Raw genomic sequence first — 18,243 nt, forward strand, 5'->3', positions numbered from 1 at the left:
AAGGTGCAATGATGCTTTCTCAGCTCTGGGAGAGCTTTCTTGTCCATGTGGGTATGTGGGAAATTCACTGGCTGATTAACAACAGCCCTTGAGCAATTCTGCACATGTGAAAGTAGCACATGAGGTCCAGTCCCTCCATTCAGCCAAGCCATCTGCCTGCTGCTGGTAGCACGGCTTGTCTTGAGTTCTGAGTTTGAAKGGGAATAATGCTTGGGCAATAAATTGGGTAAAATCACTTTTTTTCAGCTTTTAATTATTAGACATTATTTWAAAAAAAACCATTTTCCCTGATTTTATTTGTGGAAGAAGGAGGCGTGAATACCCCTTCATAAATCCAGTCTAGAATTTATCCAGATCTCAGTGCCTATTGAGACAAGACTTGGGGTCACAAACCATAAAGCTTTTATTCTTCACTATCTTATTCCCTGACTTAGCTGGAAGCCCTGTAGCATGGGATACAAGAACAATATATCCGGCAGGACACTGGTAAGTGCGTGTTTGCTCTTAAAAGTAGACTAGAAATATAATAACTTGGATTATTTTTTCATTACAAAGATAAATAATAATTTGACAGGGGATGTCATTATTGTTTAATGACTTTGTCTTAACAGAACAATTGAAGGAAATATGTTTGCTCTTCCTCATCCCTTGCCATTTCCATGATGTCAATAGATCTGGCCATAACAACTGGAAAGTTAGAACATAGGAAAGGCACTACCTGCTGAGCAAAATACACACAATAATACACGGGAGCACTGATGTGTATCACTAATACAGACATCTGTATCAAAGTTTCTCAAGAGAACAGAAAATGAGAAGGAAGTTTTATGGGAGGCATTTTGCTTTGTCTCAATCAGTAACCAGGCCGTCATAACGGTGACTCAGTGAGGTAAAAGCCCTGCCACATCCTGCAGGAAAGAAGAGGTTTGTGCACGACTAGGAGTTTTGGTTGTTTAGACATTTGTGTTGCGTTTCTGTTTTTCTTTCCTTTGCGTAGGGCTTCTGCCCAAGGAATCTGTCTAGCTGGCAATGCACACTGCATCCGGCATCACCTGTACATGGTTTTGCCACATGAGGAGGATGGCTGGCCGCACAGGCTGAGTCAATTATTGCTTTTAAGACAGTGGATGTATTTTTAGTTTGAGCTGTAAAGATTGTCCTTCGAGGGCCAGAGGGCACAGTTTCAGTTTTGGTTTCCTCTGTTGATGTCACCTCCTATAACATTATGCTGMTAAGGGAAGGGGAAAAACTAAGACTGAGGGTCATGGGGTGGTGGAGAAGAAGAGTTTATTTTCTCATCACATCCACAGTTAACCTTTTTCATTTTCTCAGACAAACCCCTCCATGTCTCCTTCTCAGCAGTCCATTGCTGTAGAAGCAAAATTTGCAAATCTTTGCCCATCCATATATYATAGGGTTCACTCCAGAAAATCCCTTTCTACAGTCTTATCTGAAAACAAGAGGGCTGGATTGTGCCAGACTCACAGCTTAGGTAGTCAAGTCTCCATCTCTAATGTAGCAGCAGGCAGATTTAACACAATTTGCCTCTCATCACACCTCATTCAGGTCATATCCTGGCCTCTAACAGAAGATGGTGTTGGCTCACATTTTAGTATCTCTTACAGAAGTTTTTTTTCTAGCCTATGATACCACTTGATCTCTGATATTTGGTACAACTCCCTTTTTTTGCAAATCTTGTTAAAATTTCCTTCTTAGTAACTTCCATATAGTGATAAGCTCTTTGGGTAAATCACACACCATGCAAAGAAATATTTCTGTTTACCCCATTTGACTTTCTCATCTTTCCAACCCATCCCCTCAAGAGTGTGGTTGCCCTCTAAAAAAACGACCATTCCACATCTGAACCAGCAAGACACATGGACCCACTTTCAAAAGGTCTAGCTAACCCCTTGTTTAGCATTCTTGGTGTTTCCTGTTGCTCTTCAAACACCACGTAGCTAATGGGAAACAGTAAGCAGAGGCGCTGAGGTGGGATTTGGGCTAGATATATCTGAATAAAGTAACGTGGCTGCTTCATCTACTTCTCTCGTTCCTGTCACTGTTTTTCCTCATGTCCATTGTACTTTGCTTATTCCCTATGTCTGTCTTTTCGACTTTAAATGTTGTTTGCCGTGCTGCATTGTCACATTGTCACAGCACTCAGAGCACTGCTGCAGAAACGATCTGCCGTCAGTAGAGAGGGTCGCAAAGCAGGTACCCACCTCTGCCTCCGCAGCCTGCGGGTGGACTGGGCACCCCCAGGACAACAAAGGGATGTGCGTGAGGAAGAGAGATAGGAGAAACAGTTAGCTCAACTGTTAGCATACTGTAAAACACCTTCATAAGGAAAAGGTCTGAAGTCGCTGAGGAGTGCATACAGTGCCTGTTTCATCTGAATGTGGAATATCCATGGTGATCCAGAACCACCACCCCCCCCCCCCTTTTTGGTATAAAGGCTGTCTGGGCTTCCTTGTTCTGAAAAAGACTGAGGATCATTAGATCTCCTCTGACTTCCTATGTGGCACAGGACATCACAGAATTAAACCTTCTGTGGGCAGCCTGAGAATTAGTGTTTCTCTAAACTTTATCTTCTAGAAAGACAGCCATGAAATTGGTTTCTGTTGTGTTGAACCTTGAACGTTTTAGGACATATCCCTGGTTTTAGGACATATCTGGATGATACCAGAAGATTGGCAGAGAAGTCCTTTTAGCTCCTGAGAGACAAAGTGAACATACGCATTCCTGGCTGCTAGGCTAACTAGCCAGACTTTAAAGGAGTTAGTGCTTTCCTGTCTCAAGGATAAAGTTCAGATCTGTATGATCAAAATTGGGTGAACATTAAAAGGAAAAAACCCACTGCAAACATCCATTCAAATAAACAACACAGCTCTCTCTCACTACTATTTATAGCTCTTCCAGTTTAATAACCCCAAACACACTGCTTGAAGGATTTCTGTAATGTGCTAGCAGAACTACTCACTGGAGACAACTGTCTCAAGAGCATGGTAGTCTGGAGGCTCCCACTGAAGTACCCAGGCAGAAAATGTAAATCTCCCTGGGCAGCCTCTTCCTAGCTAGAAAAGTTTCAATGTGGGGGGAAAAAAAGTGATGGTATGTGGTTTAGGTCATTGCTCGCACACCATAGCAAATAGAGACGAGTTTAAACCAGTGTGCCCATGTAAAGCATTAGCAATCAATTTAAAGTAACTAGCACATCAAAAGTGTGGACAGATGTGCTCTTGTGCCTGTAACTGGAGAAGTTTGGGAAGTTACGGCTCCCATCTGGTTTCTGCTGCGTCTCAGCCGGCGGTTTCTCCCCCGCGAGGAGAGCTGCAAGGGGAGGTTGCTCAATCTGGGGCTGCTGGTGGTATGTGTCCCGTCCCGACTGTCCCAGCCTTCCTCCTCAGCCGAGGAAGGCCAGTGCTGGGCATGGCTCCTGAAAGGCAGCAGCCCACTTCCAACCGCCTCTTCCTTGGGAGCACCCCAGAAATGGGGGGTTGTATCAGTCCTGTGTCCTGCGGGCAGGATATAATGGATTTATGGATTTGTGCGGGCACAAGCCGACTGCTCGGGGTGGGAGTGGCCATACTGCTCCTGTGCTTGCAGAGGCACCAGGTGAAGGCTCTGTGGGAAGAAGCCATGGGACTTGCCTGGCCAGCAAGGTCCTGGCCAGCAAGGATCACTGCTCTGCGAGACCGCTGAGCTCTCCAGCCCGCTTCAGCTTCAGCACAAAGTCAGGCATATTAGCATGAATCACCACTGAAGAGTAAAGAGTCTGTCTGCTAACAATAATTAATGGCTGTGGTCTTCCATATTGCTTTTAATTTACAGTGCTTTGGTCATGGCTGAACTATTCTGTATGCTATTCATTAGCTGATCACATGCCACTGCTAATTTTTTTCAAATGGATTCACTATTTATAAATGTTCACCCGTTTGTGCTGGCATATGAGGGGAGGGAGGGACATATTCATGCCATCCACTTTAAGCCTTTAATTCAGATGCTTTGCACTTCTCCTTTGGAGGTGGTCACTTCTCTCTCATTTACCACAGATGCAACTTAGGCTCGTGAAGCTGTTGGTATGACATTCAGCTATGCACAGTGCCTAAACTAGACAGTTTGAGCCTTACCGCCTTCTTCTCATTAGACTTCAGCCTACCCAACTAAAGAGGTCATTCACTTTATTCTATGCAGCAGGCTCAATGACTCCCGCGGCACTGGTTCTGCTCCCCAGTGGGTTGAGATTTTTAAACAGAAAAACAAAGGCACTTTTGAGTATGAATTTTGGGGTGAATGAATTTCATGCAAAGRAGTGCTGGGGTTTTTTTGGGTGCATGAATATCAAAAGAGATGCTTAGTGTCTGTCTATGTCACAAACAACGCACGTGTCCCTTCTGTCTTCCACAGAGGAACCCAGATTATTTTGTTACTACTAAACCAACTTTGCTAGTATTTGAACTGAATATTTTGTTGGTACAACCTCAGCCCTAATTAAACATTTATAACCTCACATAGTCAAACACAATAAAAGTCACCCTGGCTGAGAGACCTTTGCTCGCGGAAAAATCAGCATTTGATGTTCAAAAGATGGAATGGCATGTTAAAACAGCTACCCACTATCCAAACAGTCCCTATTGTTACAGTTATTGCCAGTGATATCCTGTTTGTCAGTAGGATAGCGTTTTGGTTCGCCTGCACCAGAAATAGCCATTTACTTAGTGGCTAAAACCTTTTGGTATGGGACTTGGAATTTCATCAAAGTAAGGAAACCTACCCAGGTCTCTGGTGTCCAGCAAAACTTCTTCATAACGCCTTGAGAAATAAACAGACTCATAAACCTCCCTGCATCCAACAGAAGAGCTCAGTTCAATATCCAAATAATAAATTCACCTTCCCCATCGTCTGGTGTTGCCTCTGACCCTACTCTATATCCATGGCAGCCCAACCCTGGCAGCAGGCCTTAAACAAATTCACTTTTGCGGGCTGTGGGTGAAATCCGTGGCAGAGTATTATTAGCGTGGAAATGATAATTGGTTTGGGCTTTTGCATGGTGAAGCTACTCACACGGTGAAACACTGGTCACCTTTTTGTTCCAGATATCACTGTAGCTGAGTGGTAAATAATAAAAAAACCTTCCTTCCCTGCATAAAATCCATATATTGCCGTTGGTTTTCCCGGAGGCAAAATGGGCCCAAATTTTATAAAGTGGTTTCAAGCCCTTTCATGTGAAAGGCAGTGGATAAATATGGTACAAATATAACGCTCGTTGGAGCTCAGCCCTGTGAAATGCTGGTTACCCCCTCTGGGTCGCCCTTGTTGGTGCGTTCATCTGCTTCAGCTGGGCTGTGAAAACCCACCCCAGGCGGGCAGCTAAAAGGCCGCAGCTTGGCAAGGGCAGATTGATGTGGTCGGTGATACAGGGCCTTGAACGGTTAACACCTTGGCCATGACAACCATGCCTTTGGAGCGCGTCCCAATTCTGCGCTGGATAGCAGCACTGTCTCCCTCAAGCCAGTGGCGTCGCAGCGGTGTGAAACGGTGGTGAGATCACAACTGGAATTGCTGGTTTTTAACACTTTCCCTCTCCCCCCCCCTTTTTTTTCCCATTAGAAAGAAGGAAATTGGTAAATACCCTGGGACTCGCAATCGGGTTGCGACCCTGTGAGGCAAGAGGAAGCCTTCTGCTAATGCACCACTCCTGCTAACAGTGCCTGGCTGAAAAACCTCCAATGAAAAGTGCAGCTCTGTTAAAATCTGCAGCAATAAACCGCTTTTGAGCGTTTTCAGCACTGAATGGGGAAAGCTGAAATGGTTCACTTTGGCAGGGGCAGGCACACCAGCTCAGCRGGGTGAATTCGAGGGTGACGCCGCGGATCCTCAACTACTTTGCAGGAATTGCCCATGTGCAAGGCCTTCCCCCGTGCGTCGGCGCCCAGTGGCCCCACCAAGCTGCCGCTCCTATTGCCGAGGGCTGCCGTGCACGTAGAAGTGGAAGGGGCCATTGCCACAGTATATCAAAAAGGCTATGAATTTGGAGGTGTGCATACCTCAAGTGAATTCTTCCCTCTCTCAGTATCTGCACTACATTAAAGTATTTTAGTAGGCTATGTTCTAGCCTATGCCATATAATATTTTGTTATTATATAAACTGTTGCTTCTGGCACTCTGCTCCAGAAGTCATTTCCACACCTCAATTCTGGGCGCTGCTTTGTAGTGAGATTGATTTAGAAATGCTAGGATTGCCCAAAGAATGGAAATTTCATTTCTGATCAATGCTAGCTTTAACCACTGGAGTTGGATAGGATTTGTCTCAGAATAGCAGTTAACATGCTATTTTTTCCCCCTTGTCTTTCTGAACTTTCTCATTAAAAGCATTGTTATTTTCTATCAGTGGTCTGTAATAGGTAAAGAAGCAAATAATAGCTGGAGATATTTGAGAGGTCAAAATCTTCAGACCATGAAAAAGTAGCTTTGTTTAAAAGTGAATACAAAAGTGAATACACGCTGCTTTTATCTGGTATGCTGCAGAAATGAGGATTATGCAGTGATACTCTTCATCTGCCTTCTCTCAGCCCCCCTCTCCCTCAGTAACTTTTGAACCCACTGGCAGTTTCTACCACTTTGTACAGAGAGGAAAAGAAATCAAAGCCAGTCCCTGCAAGTCACCTGTGGCCACGTAGAGGAGGGCAATGCGACGTGATGCCCTTGCTGAGTGCTGGCACCAGCACGTGCGTGTGTACGCTTCCCTAACACGTGCACCTAACCCACCCGGTCAACACATACACGGCTTGGTGCCGGCTATCGTATGAGCATCCCTGTATGTGGTGATATCTGTGGGGCACAGGGAAGCGYGAGGATGGGGGACTGGGGCGCGAGGCTGCCAGGAGCAAGCAGAACTTGGGTTATCCCAGCGAAATGGGGCTATTGGCATGTAACACACACATCCACAGAGCCAGGCTTCCTTAGTTTGTGGGGTTTTTTGTTTTTTGGCTCATGGAAGTACTTATTTATATCATCAAAAAAAATTTTTTTTTAATTTCTTATCTGGGTAAAGACTTTTTCTAAAACGGCCGTTTAATCTATATGGTGGGAAGGGCAGAGGAAAGAGAGYGCTGCTTGCATCTCGCAGTGACGCTGCCCACACTTGCGGAGCAAAAGGTCGTCGCGTTTCCATGGGTCAGATGCTGCAATTATACAGCTTTCTTGTTTGGCCAGTTCATCTGCTAAACCTGACACGAAGCCAGAGTGAAAACAGAGATTTTCCCATTACAGAATACCAAATCTATGATAAGCCACGCCATGAAAATCCTGTTTTTAAGGAGGTGGAGAGAAAATAAGGGAAACTCCAACTGCTGCTGCAAGATAAGCCTTGAGTTTTGCAGGGCTTCTAAAACCTACTTTCTGGGGATCTTATAAATAACAACAACTGTAAACCTAAGGAACAGTGAGATAAGAAAAACAGCAGAATCTTGGATAAAAAATTTAAACAGCAGTTTGAGCAACAGTTTTAGCATATCACACCTTCCACATAACTTTAGACACAGCTGGGTAAAGTAAGTAACTGCTACAGAAAGAGGCCTGTGAATATTGAACTTAATGTGTGGGTCTCTTTTGGACAGTGATGCCATGAACATCATTTATGTTCTTTGTAGTATTCGTATTTTTTTGTTCTGTGACAAATTCCCTCACTATAAAGTACTSAGATCAATCACCAGTTCTGCTTTCCTCACAGTCAAGCTATAATATTAAATTCTATTTATAAATGTAGTAGCAAACATCTCTGAAAGGAGAGAGAGTTGTTATTCTGACAGCACTGAARGACTCTATGATGTTTTTCTCAAAAATTATTTAAGTAGGATATAAACATTGTAATTCAAGCATCATTTGCCATGAGGCAGAAGATGACCAAAAATGTAAATTTTTATGTATATCTATCATCTTTATAATAACAAAAGTTCAAATAACAAAGTTCAAARCTTCATAATTTAAAAACAAACCAGGCAGCTGAGTGTAACCTGATAGAGGCTGAATGACATTTGTTGTCTTTAAAATCCAGCGGATTTAATTGTGTCTCTAACGCTGCTTATTTGCCACAAGCAAAATGAAAATCAGAAGCAAACGAATAAGTTCTCTGAATAAATCCTGCATTGCCCCAATTGTACTAGCTGCCATCTAAGCTGTCTGGCCCCAGTCCAGGCCTGAATCACAGTAACCGAGAAGTAACCCATGCGTCCCCTTTGAACTGTCCTCTTCTGTCCTTGATCTTCCTCTAGCGCCCACCTGCCCTTTGGCAGCTCTTAATTAAATTTCTTTTAAAAGCACTTTCTTACCTGCATAGTGGTCAAACACAGTGGGCACGTACTCCTCGGGGAAAGCGTCGTTGGCGTAACTCATCAGCAAACAAGTCTTCCCGACTGCACCGTCCCCAACCACCACGCATTTTAACATCTTCTTGGTGCTGTTGCTGCTGCCGTCAGTGCAGTTGTCATCTTCTTCCTTGCAGTTCATTCTTGCTGCTGCTGCTGCTGCTGCTGCTGCTCCCAGTACTTCCAAGTGCACATGAAGGAAAAATGAAGTGCGATTGTATTGACTTTTCCTGAGTTTGGAGGTGGGGGGGGGGGATTTCTAACTCAGGAAATCATACTAATGTTTCCAGGCTGTCACAGCCGCTTCTAACAATTACCAGAGCAGTCAAGAGAATCATCGAGGTGAATAAATTAAATATATACATAGAGAGGAGTAGCGTTAAAAAAAAAAAAAGTGATTTGTCCGTTCTCGTGAGTCTGAGTCAGGAAATCCTCATCCTGCCCCAGAGTTCTCAGTCTTTATTGCAACTTAAAAAATATCAGCAGCCTGCGGCTTTGATTCGCTTCTCCCTTCCTCYGGCTTGGCCGCAGGAATCAGGGATTCCTGCTAAATCCACTCCATTTTCCATTTCATTTCTAACATGGAGGAAAGCCTGGAGGTTTTTAATGGAGTTTTTCCTTTCTTTCTCCAGCTTGCTGTGTGTCAGGAAATCATGGGTTTCCTGCTGAATTCCATATTAGGATCAGTGGGCTTGTGAAGGGCTGCAAACAATGGGAGCTCTGTGTGTATTTGTACTTTGGGGGAACTCTGCCAGGACGCGGAGAAAGAAAAACACTAGAGGTCCCTCTGCAGACTGAAGTTTTAGGCTTCCTGCTCCATCCCACGCTGGAGCTGCTCTCCGGCAGGGAGACCCGGGAGGAGGATTTTTCCGAGGAGAATGCTGCCAAAGACGTGGGTATTGGACCCAAATGGCTAAGCGGGGTGCGGCAAGGCTGTGAACTGTGCAGCCGTCGCAGGGTTACCTGCTCTTCCCAGGCRTGTTCTCCTCGGAGTGTCTTGGGATAGGGGTTTTCTTACATTTGGGAGGGGAATGGGGGAGGCAGAGAGGCAGGCTGGAGGTATAATGGGTAGATACGATTTAATCCAAACTTTCTCTTCATCTGTAGCACTTAAAAAAACTTGGTTAAAAATACTAAATCGTTGATTCTTCAAGTCATGCATTCAGAAAGTATCCCTTACACTTCCCCCTCATCCACCCCAAAAAAGAAAAAGAGAGATTCCCCCTCCCCCTCAATGTAAGTGTGTAAACACAGATGGGGCTAGAGAGGGAAAAAAGGGAATTAAATATTACCGGAATTAAAAAAAAAAAAGAGCTCTGTGCCCAGCATCTGCTGTGACACAGCATCACTGCGGGGTTTCCCCCAGTTAGGAGTACARGTGACGTCCTCTTAGCTTCAAAACTTCAGCCCGATGCTGCGGTTTATCTAGCAAAACCTTTGAGCTGAGAAACCTTTGACCTTGAGAAAACCTGGTTCTCCAGGCAGTTACTATATTGATTAATTCCACCATCAGCAGTATGGTGGGATCATCCTTGGGGGATCAAGAATTACAAGGTTTTGTTCTTTTAGCTTCTTTCTTGCTGTTGTTGGGACAAACCCAAAAATCTGATCTTGTGCGTCTTTTTTCAGTTATTACATAGATGGGTGCTGATACCCTTCCATGCCTTTGCTTACCAGCCTATTGCCCTTGTTGGGTAAGTTTGCCAAATATATGATTAAGCACATTTTGTTCCAAGGTAACCGCAAACTCCAGGGAAGCAAAAATTCCAGTAATTCATGGTTCAGTTCCCCTTCCCCTCTCTCAGACAAAAGCAACAACTGTTTCACTTCCCATTTTACGTTGGCATAATTTATCTGCAAGCTTTTTCAACATCAGACGTTCCTCTCATTAAGGCAGACCTTAATGTTGGTTAAGCTGGTTTAGGCCTACGACAGCAAAAGGTGGTGGGACACTTCCGAGCAAACTCCCCATGGCTCAGTCCTCCATACTTGGCTGGGCTGCATCACTTTGACCCTAAAGCAYGGCTGAGCTGGAYGGTCATTGTAGACCCTTCCAGTTAYGTACGGGAAGCGCTGTGGGGAATTTTAGTTAAGCTGTGTCAATAAAAGAATTTACCTCTCTTTTGCYTTAGCAGGCRTGATGGAAGCGCAGCCACACTCTTGGAGTTTATCTATCTGATGGCTTGTCTGGAAAAGGCCAACACGATGACTTTAGCTTTAAGGTGAGGAAGACTGACATCTTGCCTATACAGCTCTCAAACTCAGTGCTATAATTTTCTTTACCAATATAAATGACATGGACAGCCCTAGTGGAGTTACGATAAAGATATAAATAAAGGGCTTTACCTGGACTAAAAAGCATATGTTTTCTTTAACCTAATTACTTTAATGTGCTTTGGCACCATTCAGATCAGCCAGACCAAAATACGGTTTGAGCTGGTTTAGCTGCAAAAAAATTTAATCACATTGTTTTACACATTTGTTTTCTCTCAGTAGGCTGAGACAAAATTAACCCCTCTGCTACACTAGGGCTGTATCTTTTACTTGCAAAGATGGTGCTGACTTTGGTGTGTGAGTTAACAGCCCAGTCCTGTTGTAGTCTAGCAAAGTTTGAGACAATTCTATAGTGTTTTACCGAAGATTTCTTCATCTGCAGATTGCAAGTGGTAACGATTTAGGTTAAGTTGACCCTCCTGCAGTGGCAGTGCAAGTTTCAGCTCCTCTAAGACTTTTCTGCACAGCAGAGCTGTGTAAGAGCTCCCGTGTGGGAGTCACAGGGTTATTGGTATTGATTAGCAAAACTCAGAAGGTCTGGTGATTTAATTTGGATCCAGGGCTTTTCGCTCTTTCTCTAATCAGGCTAGAAATGGTCATATTTTCTCGCAAGATCTCAGTGTTTCCCGTCCCACAAACTCAGTAAGAGCAGCCTGGTTCCAAGCCATGAAGTTTGGAAAGGCTCTACCAAAGGCAGAAAGTGAACCCAACGTGCTTGGAAAGCTCTTTTAAATGTGTTCGGTTCCCAGGTATCCAACCCAGCTTGCCTCCTGCTTGTTATTACAAGCTTCTAGCCAAGACCATCATGACAAGATCGGAAGCTAAAGGAGACCATAAGTGATACAGGCAGGTACTATTAGCAGACACCTGAGGCCACTTCCCAGCAAAATTTCTCAAGTGCCAGAGCTCTGCTGTAGGTGAAGTACCTCTGACATTTTGTTAATTAACGGAATTAACAGGCATCAGACCTGTTCCTGCAGCTGCAGAGTATATCCAAGCCCCGCACTTTTGTTTGGAAGGGTCAGCTTCATCTTCATCAGCACAGCTCTGATTGATAGGAAAATCCCTGAAGCTGCTTCCTCATGAACCAGCAGGGTTCAAGGCCAGTGCAAAAGATTCCAGCAAGAAGCTCTGTATGAGATGATGGACTTGCAAATTTGGATGTTGTCTGATTTGTTAATTAGCTCTGCAATGAGCAATATGTTAGCCAAATAAATCTATTCTATATTTCTCTTGCAGGCAATGCAAATCAAGGTGAAAAAGAAGATATGATGCTGTATCTCTCTCCCTGTTCCCTTCCGCTGGCCAACCCAGTCACAGCCAGGTTTTCTCTCCAGTGTCTCCTGCAATGCAGTGGTCTTCCATGGCACAATGTTATGAGCTTAGAACTGGTAAGTCAGAGTATTTTCTCCATAACTACTTTCAACCTCATCAAACCTGACTGCCTGGATCTGATAGAGTCCTTATCTTTCCTTAGGCCTTGTCCTCCTAAGCCCTTCCCTTCATGTTCCCTTCTTTGCCTAAACCAAGCAGATCTGTCTCTACATTCCTGTTCATAAGAGGTAGTCCCATGGAGTGGGGGAATTTGAAGGTGACTGCATTACCGTGAAGTTTTTCTCCCCACCCCTTGCTGCTCTTAGACAAGACTCCTTGTCCATTCTCCTTCCTTCCACCTACCAGCACTGGTGTGGGAAGTAGATTTCTGGAACTGCTATGGAGCTCAGTCCCCTCTTCATCTCAGCTTTGGGGGTGCTGCTGGTCTGGCACTTGCAGGCTGTTTTCCCTCTCCAGCCCTCCAATTCTCTCCCTACCGTGGCCCTCAGTTTCCTTCCTCCCTGGGACCTCCAGCCAGCTGTAGCATCCCCATCAGGTGGTTCCTCCAGGTCCTGCAGGCTCAACTGGGCCAGGCCAACTGCCTTATCCAAACCACATGGTCAAAAGCCTCTCAGGAAGGTTGTTAAAGTGTTGCCTCCTGCACCAGAGCTGAAAATACGTTTGGCCACATTAATTGATATAGTGATTTAATATCCATACCAGAGTGTGGTGGATTCTTTGAGCCACTCTTTCTAGATGTTCTCTGGGAATGATGGTGGGAATAGATCTACAGAAGGAGGAAAATGCTACTTCACAGGTGATTGCAGCAGGTCCTATGCTCTGGAGAGAGTCACTGCAAACTAGAAAAAAGAGCACAGATGTGGGAATTAAGTTTCCGGCACTGCTAATGAACTGTAAATTGACTTTAGGCAAATCATCTCACAGTTTTTCCTACCCTTTGTCTAAACCGTTTAGACTGTCAGAGCTTTTTAGGGCAGGGACTCTGTCAGTACTGAAGTGAGTTTAACAGAGCCCCATTTTCTGAATCTTCTAAATGCCATCATAAGATGAAGGAACCACAGTTTTAGGATAGTGGTTATGAAGATCTCCAAATTGTTTATTCACAGAACATTTCTGTTATGCAAGTCAGAGCTATTTTTGTATAGTCTGACTCAAATCTCAGATATACAATATATTTGCAGGGGGCTACCATAGACTCTGTTACAATGAGTGGATTTGTTTTCATAGCAATTTGATGAATTAATGTAGTTTTGCTTCCATGCCTCCAAACTTTGAAGAAAATCTTACATTGTGCCTTCCTTTATTACTTCCTCCATCTTTAGGCAAAGAGGAAAAATTTGACTAAGAGCATTCATCAGAAACAATGTTTCTTAGTTCTCCACAGCCTCCATGTCTTCAGAAATGAGATACTTTCACATTGATCCCTTGCCTACTTGTGATTTGAAGAAAATTTTCCATGCATTCAAATTTGCATCCTGCATCAGAGAGAACCTTCTTTCATGTCAATCGGAGTCTTTGAGAGGGAGATTAACAAAATGGGACTGCAAAGCTTAATTATCATTGTGAGGTTCAAAACCAGGTTTCCCTGGCCATCAGATTCAAGACCTTTTCTGCACTATTAGATGGTAAGAGCCAGATGCTGTGAAGTTAAATGAATTCTAGACCAGTGTACTTAGCATCTCCTAACATCTGCTGCTTGGTGACTCCATACTGGTGCTTCCTGTAGGAACTGAGAGGGGAGGACAAAACTGACTTTAAGCCATCCCCACATTGACCATATTCTTAGGGTGCCCTCCTGGACCCCTAGTCTTAGATTGAGCAGCCTTGGGTTGGCTCCTCTTCATGCTTGAGCTGCCTGTATGTCCCTCCACATTGTGCTAAGAATAACYGAAATGAGGGTCCTGTCCCTATTCCCTCCTCCTTTCTTGCTGGCAGCTCCATCTGTCAACCTCCCACCCTGGTGAATTGACCACTGAGACCTCAAGTGAATCTGATATGTTGAAAAGCAGAAGCAGTAAATGAGGGAGGAAAAATAACAGTTTAACATTGACCACAGGGGGGATGGAAGTGCTCTGTGTGAAGCACTTTTAGAGGCAGTTTGCTGAAGGGCAGGTGCTGAGGGTTGGCTTTGAGGCTTGTTGAGTGAGAGCAGGCCTCTCTACAGCCATCGCACACCATCAGTCATGCTGCCACCACCACCACCACCACGGTGGTGGTCCATGCGAGCAACAGGGGGTTTCCTGTTTCATGCCGCTGCCATGGATATAATTAGTGTCATTGGGTTTCCCTTTTGAAAGATGAGTTTGTAAAGCAAATGACTTTTGGGAGATGAGGTCAAGCAAAGAGTGATTCACGTCCTGCCTTCAGAGTACCCTCATCTCTGAACTTGCTTCCAAAGACAGCTGCTGTACAATGAGAATTGCACGTGGTGTGTTTGTGTGTGTGTGCATGACTGGAGAAGGAATGTTTTTAGCTGGGAAGGGTGGTGTTCAGCTTGTTAATTTACTGTTCATGCTGCATCGCACTGACTGTAGATAGCACTGTGTTACTTACTCATCAGTACAGCTGGTGGTACTTGTCCAGTGTCTGTATTTCCAGCAGTTTTGTTTATAGCTGTTTGCATTTGGACCCGAAGGGTGAATTTTCCTTGGAGGTGTGAAAGGATGGCAGCATACATGTATCTGGATATCTGATGTGCCCCTCCATTTGCAGCAGAATTCTCTGGCTTCCTCCCAGAAAAGTGCTGGCTGTCACCTGTGCTTTCTCTTCTGATCTCCCTCTTGCATGGCTATCTCAACTCCATTTCCATTCATCTCCTTCTCCCTCTCTGTACAGTGGATGTATGACAAAAGCTGTTTACCCTTTGCCCTATGCTGCAAGACAATGGAGCAAAGTGGACCAGGCACGTGTTCAGCTTGGGATTAGTAGAGCAGGAAAAATACCACTTTAGGCAATTTCTTCCTCCCTACCTGCTGTTTTCCACACAGGATTTTTCTTCTAAGTTACATTTATTTTAGGTTGAACAATACAGCAGGAGGTTAAATAACGGGGGGCCTCATCTGTGCCTCTTCTGCATCATGAAATGTCATTTGCCTTTGCCGATGGTGGACTGCTGGGAATGTAAAAGGGCTGCAATCAGGAAATCAGGCTGCACTAAGGGCACCAAAATAGTGACAAATTAGCAGAGTTCGTGCATGTATTCAATAAAGTTCTTAAAGGACAAATCTGTTTTGTTCACCTCTGAGTAATGCTTGGGACATAATTTGCAATTTCTTTAAAAGCAGAGAAACTTCTGTGAGTTAGATGTGACTGAAGGTAATGTCTCCAAAGTGTGTGTGTGGGGACAAGTTCATGTCTAAAAACATGCCAGTTAGACTCTGTAGGTTTTCAGCTTCCCCATTTTCAGGCCAAATTGCCAAGCTGGCTTTATCATTGAAATGAACACACAGCTGATTCATAAAACATTCATGCAGAGTTTTTACACCCTTGGAAAGAAGGGAGCAGGCTGCTTCCAGGGAGAGAACGTGCTTTTGTGCTTCATGCGATCTTTCTGCTGCCACATAAAAATAAGCAGTAGGCTGGCGCTGTCTCCACATTCCTGGAGCAGGCAGACGGGACGAGGACCAAGGTGGAAAGCACAGGGATGTCAAGACTGTGATGGGCGGTTTCTCTGCTGTGTCTCCTTTCAAGAGCCTATTCTGAGTAGAGGTTTGTGGCAGAGGCTCTGGAAGGAGACCTGGAAGAATCTGATTTCCAAACCTGCTGCTGCAACTTGAACAAGTGGAGTAGATCACTTAAAGTTACGCCCTTATCTTGTTTCTAAACCAGGAATGTCTATTTATACTGCTGACCCGTCAGGGCAGGGACGGGCTCCTGCAGTGTGTGAAGGGTGTGGGTCCATGACAAAGCCAAGCCAACCTATTTGCTAGCTCTCACCAAGGAATTGTTTGGCCTGGCCTCACAGTGAGCTTGGTTAAGGAGCAAAATTGTAGAAAACTGTTCTGAATTTGGGCTTTTGGGGTTTCTGCTGGCTGAACTCCCCAAACTCACTACAGGGACGGTTCAGCTCTCCACCAGCACCAGCATGAGGTAAGGAGCTCTGGCAGCAACATGTTACGTTGCGCCTTTCGGTAGCAGCTGGAAGGTTTTTGGTATTACCAAACCACCCTTTTGCTCCAGAGGTGTCTGAGTGTGGTGGAAAAACAAGTGAGGAATATGTGCAAACTACCTAGGCTGCTGAAACTTTTCTGACCCCCAAATTGCATGAGGCCTAATGTTAGACCATGAAATCAATGCTTTGAGACCTACAAGCACCTGAGCATGTAATGGAAGGGGGAGGGAGAGGTGGAAAAACAAGTCAAAGTCTTAACTTACAGTGTCTGCTGGCTATTCAGAGGTAATTTTTGCAGCAACACTGAATGCAAGGGAATCCCTGGCAGCTCACCACTTGGGAAAAGAAGGGTAAGAGTGTGTGTGTGGGCTGATACTTCAGCTCAGCGGCTGGTAATCTTTCTGCTCTAATGAACTTCATACCAAGATCTTCTCGGGGCCAAAGGCCACCAGACACATATCTAGTGCCTTGAAGTGCTGGGGAGGTGTTGATGAGAGCTCCTGGGAGAGAGCACAGCGACTTCCCCACAGCTCACTGCAGCACAGGCACCCAGGCACCGTCACCTTCTGGGATGGCAGGACCTGGTGGCTCCTTCTCTCTCCAGTACTGAACCCCCCTGCGCCAGCCTGGTCCTGCATCCCTCCCTCAGCCTGGGAGCAGCATGTGAATGGTGTAGGAATTGCTCCTAGCTCCAGGGCCACAGGCTGGGCTCTCTGTGCTCATGCTGTGGCAGTGTGTTTCTGTGCTCGCTAAAGCGTACACCCTCTGCTTTCCAAGAGGTCTGTGCAGGCTTTGTAGTGATCAGCAGAGCTTTTGGTGCACGTGGTACAGCTGTTAATGTACCTGTCCAAAAATATTTGGCCTGTGTGTGTGTCACAGCTTTGGGTTGCAGCATCGACATGCCATGGTAACAGTTCCTGTCTCAGCCTGATTTAAAAACCTTTTCACCCATCTGTGCTCCCTCTTCCTCTCAGTGTCTGGCTCATTCCTCCTCCGAGAGGGCATGGAGGTCTCTCAGTAGGAAGTGCAATAACACTGCAGAGTAACCTTAATTAACAGTGGCCATTCATGAAATTTAGGTATAGCGTAACATTGTGGAACTGTGACTGTCAAATACTGCATTATGGTCCTGTGCTCCGCACTGTGCTGCAAAGTAGTGATGCAGCCACACAAAGCTTAAGGGTCAGGTGTTCCTTTCCCTGTTCCCTTTCTCCCACAGTGACACACCTATGTAAGATGAACCTGGCTGCACATTTGCTACCTTCTCAGAGCTGCCTTGGATTGCTTCTGGTGCCTGCCATTAAAGGTCAGGTCCCTCCATGGATTGTTTTCCTCAGTTCAGAAGCATATGAGATCATGTTGTCTTTATGAAAGTGCATTTTTGCAATGGTGATAGGTCAAGCTTTGGTGGGCAAGGACGACCCATGAGAACTTCCAATTTAGTTCATCTTTATTGGAGTCAAAGGTCCTATAATGTATCAGATGCACCATGCAGCTTGACCTCTTCCTTTATCCCAACAAACAGTGAAGCACTATCTGTATGTATTTTGTATGCCTCTTCCCACACGCATCTCTGAGGACTAGAACTGCAGTGCCTTTCAAGAATTTGCTTGTACAGAATCCTCTAGTCACAAGAGAAATCACTTCTTTTCTATCATTAGGATGCCACATATATCTTTGTTTCTTTCAAAACGAATATACTGAGGTATTCTGAAGTATTCTGCACTGTGGACATTTCCAACTATTATTCATCGAGTTTGACTCCAAAATAATTTCTTAGCTGTCTTTGTGATGTATTCAGTAACTGTCAAATACAGATTACTGTTTGTTACAGTGGTGAGTAATGTGTGGGAGGTGACTAGGGGGATTGTTCTTTCTTGTCTCTCTAGTTTGTACCCTACAGATATCAGGCCTGATCCTTTTGCTTGTGTTGGAATGAACTCTAAGCTTGCCCACGTTGAGAGAACCACATACGTTCTTCTCCTTGCCTGTAGCAATGCCTTTTCAGCGCGGGCTGCTGTGTCCTCTCTCCAGAGGTCTGTGATCAGTACTGTACAGTGATGAACAAACTTCTTGAAACAAGTGGGTTTATTTAACATATGAAGCAAAACACTAGAGGAACTGATTTGAAAATAGAAAGCAGCTGATAAGCATCTC

The 18,243-nt window shown here is 44.8% G+C and overlaps 1 protein-coding gene across 1 annotated transcript in view; it reads right to left on the bottom strand.

The window, feature by feature from the left end:
- RHOJ (ras homolog family member J) overlaps positions 1-8,983 on the bottom strand; it is a 54,225-nt gene extending 45,242 nt beyond the window's left edge. Inside the window, exon 1 of the mRNA XM_026088635.1 lies at positions 8,331-8,983. Within this exon, the coding sequence (XP_025944420.1) occupies positions 8,331-8,508 (178 nt within the window). The 5' untranslated portion in view covers positions 8,509-8,983. The remainder of the gene's footprint in view (positions 1-8,330) is intronic.
- Between the last annotated feature and the right edge of the window lie 9,260 nt (positions 8,984-18,243).

The sequence above is a fragment of the Apteryx rowi genome, unplaced genomic scaffold (assembly GCF_003343035.1).
Source record: "Apteryx rowi isolate R43461 unplaced genomic scaffold, aptRow1 scaffold_78, whole genome shotgun sequence".
In the NCBI taxonomy this organism is placed as follows: Eukaryota; Metazoa; Chordata; class Aves; order Apterygiformes; family Apterygidae; genus Apteryx; species Apteryx rowi.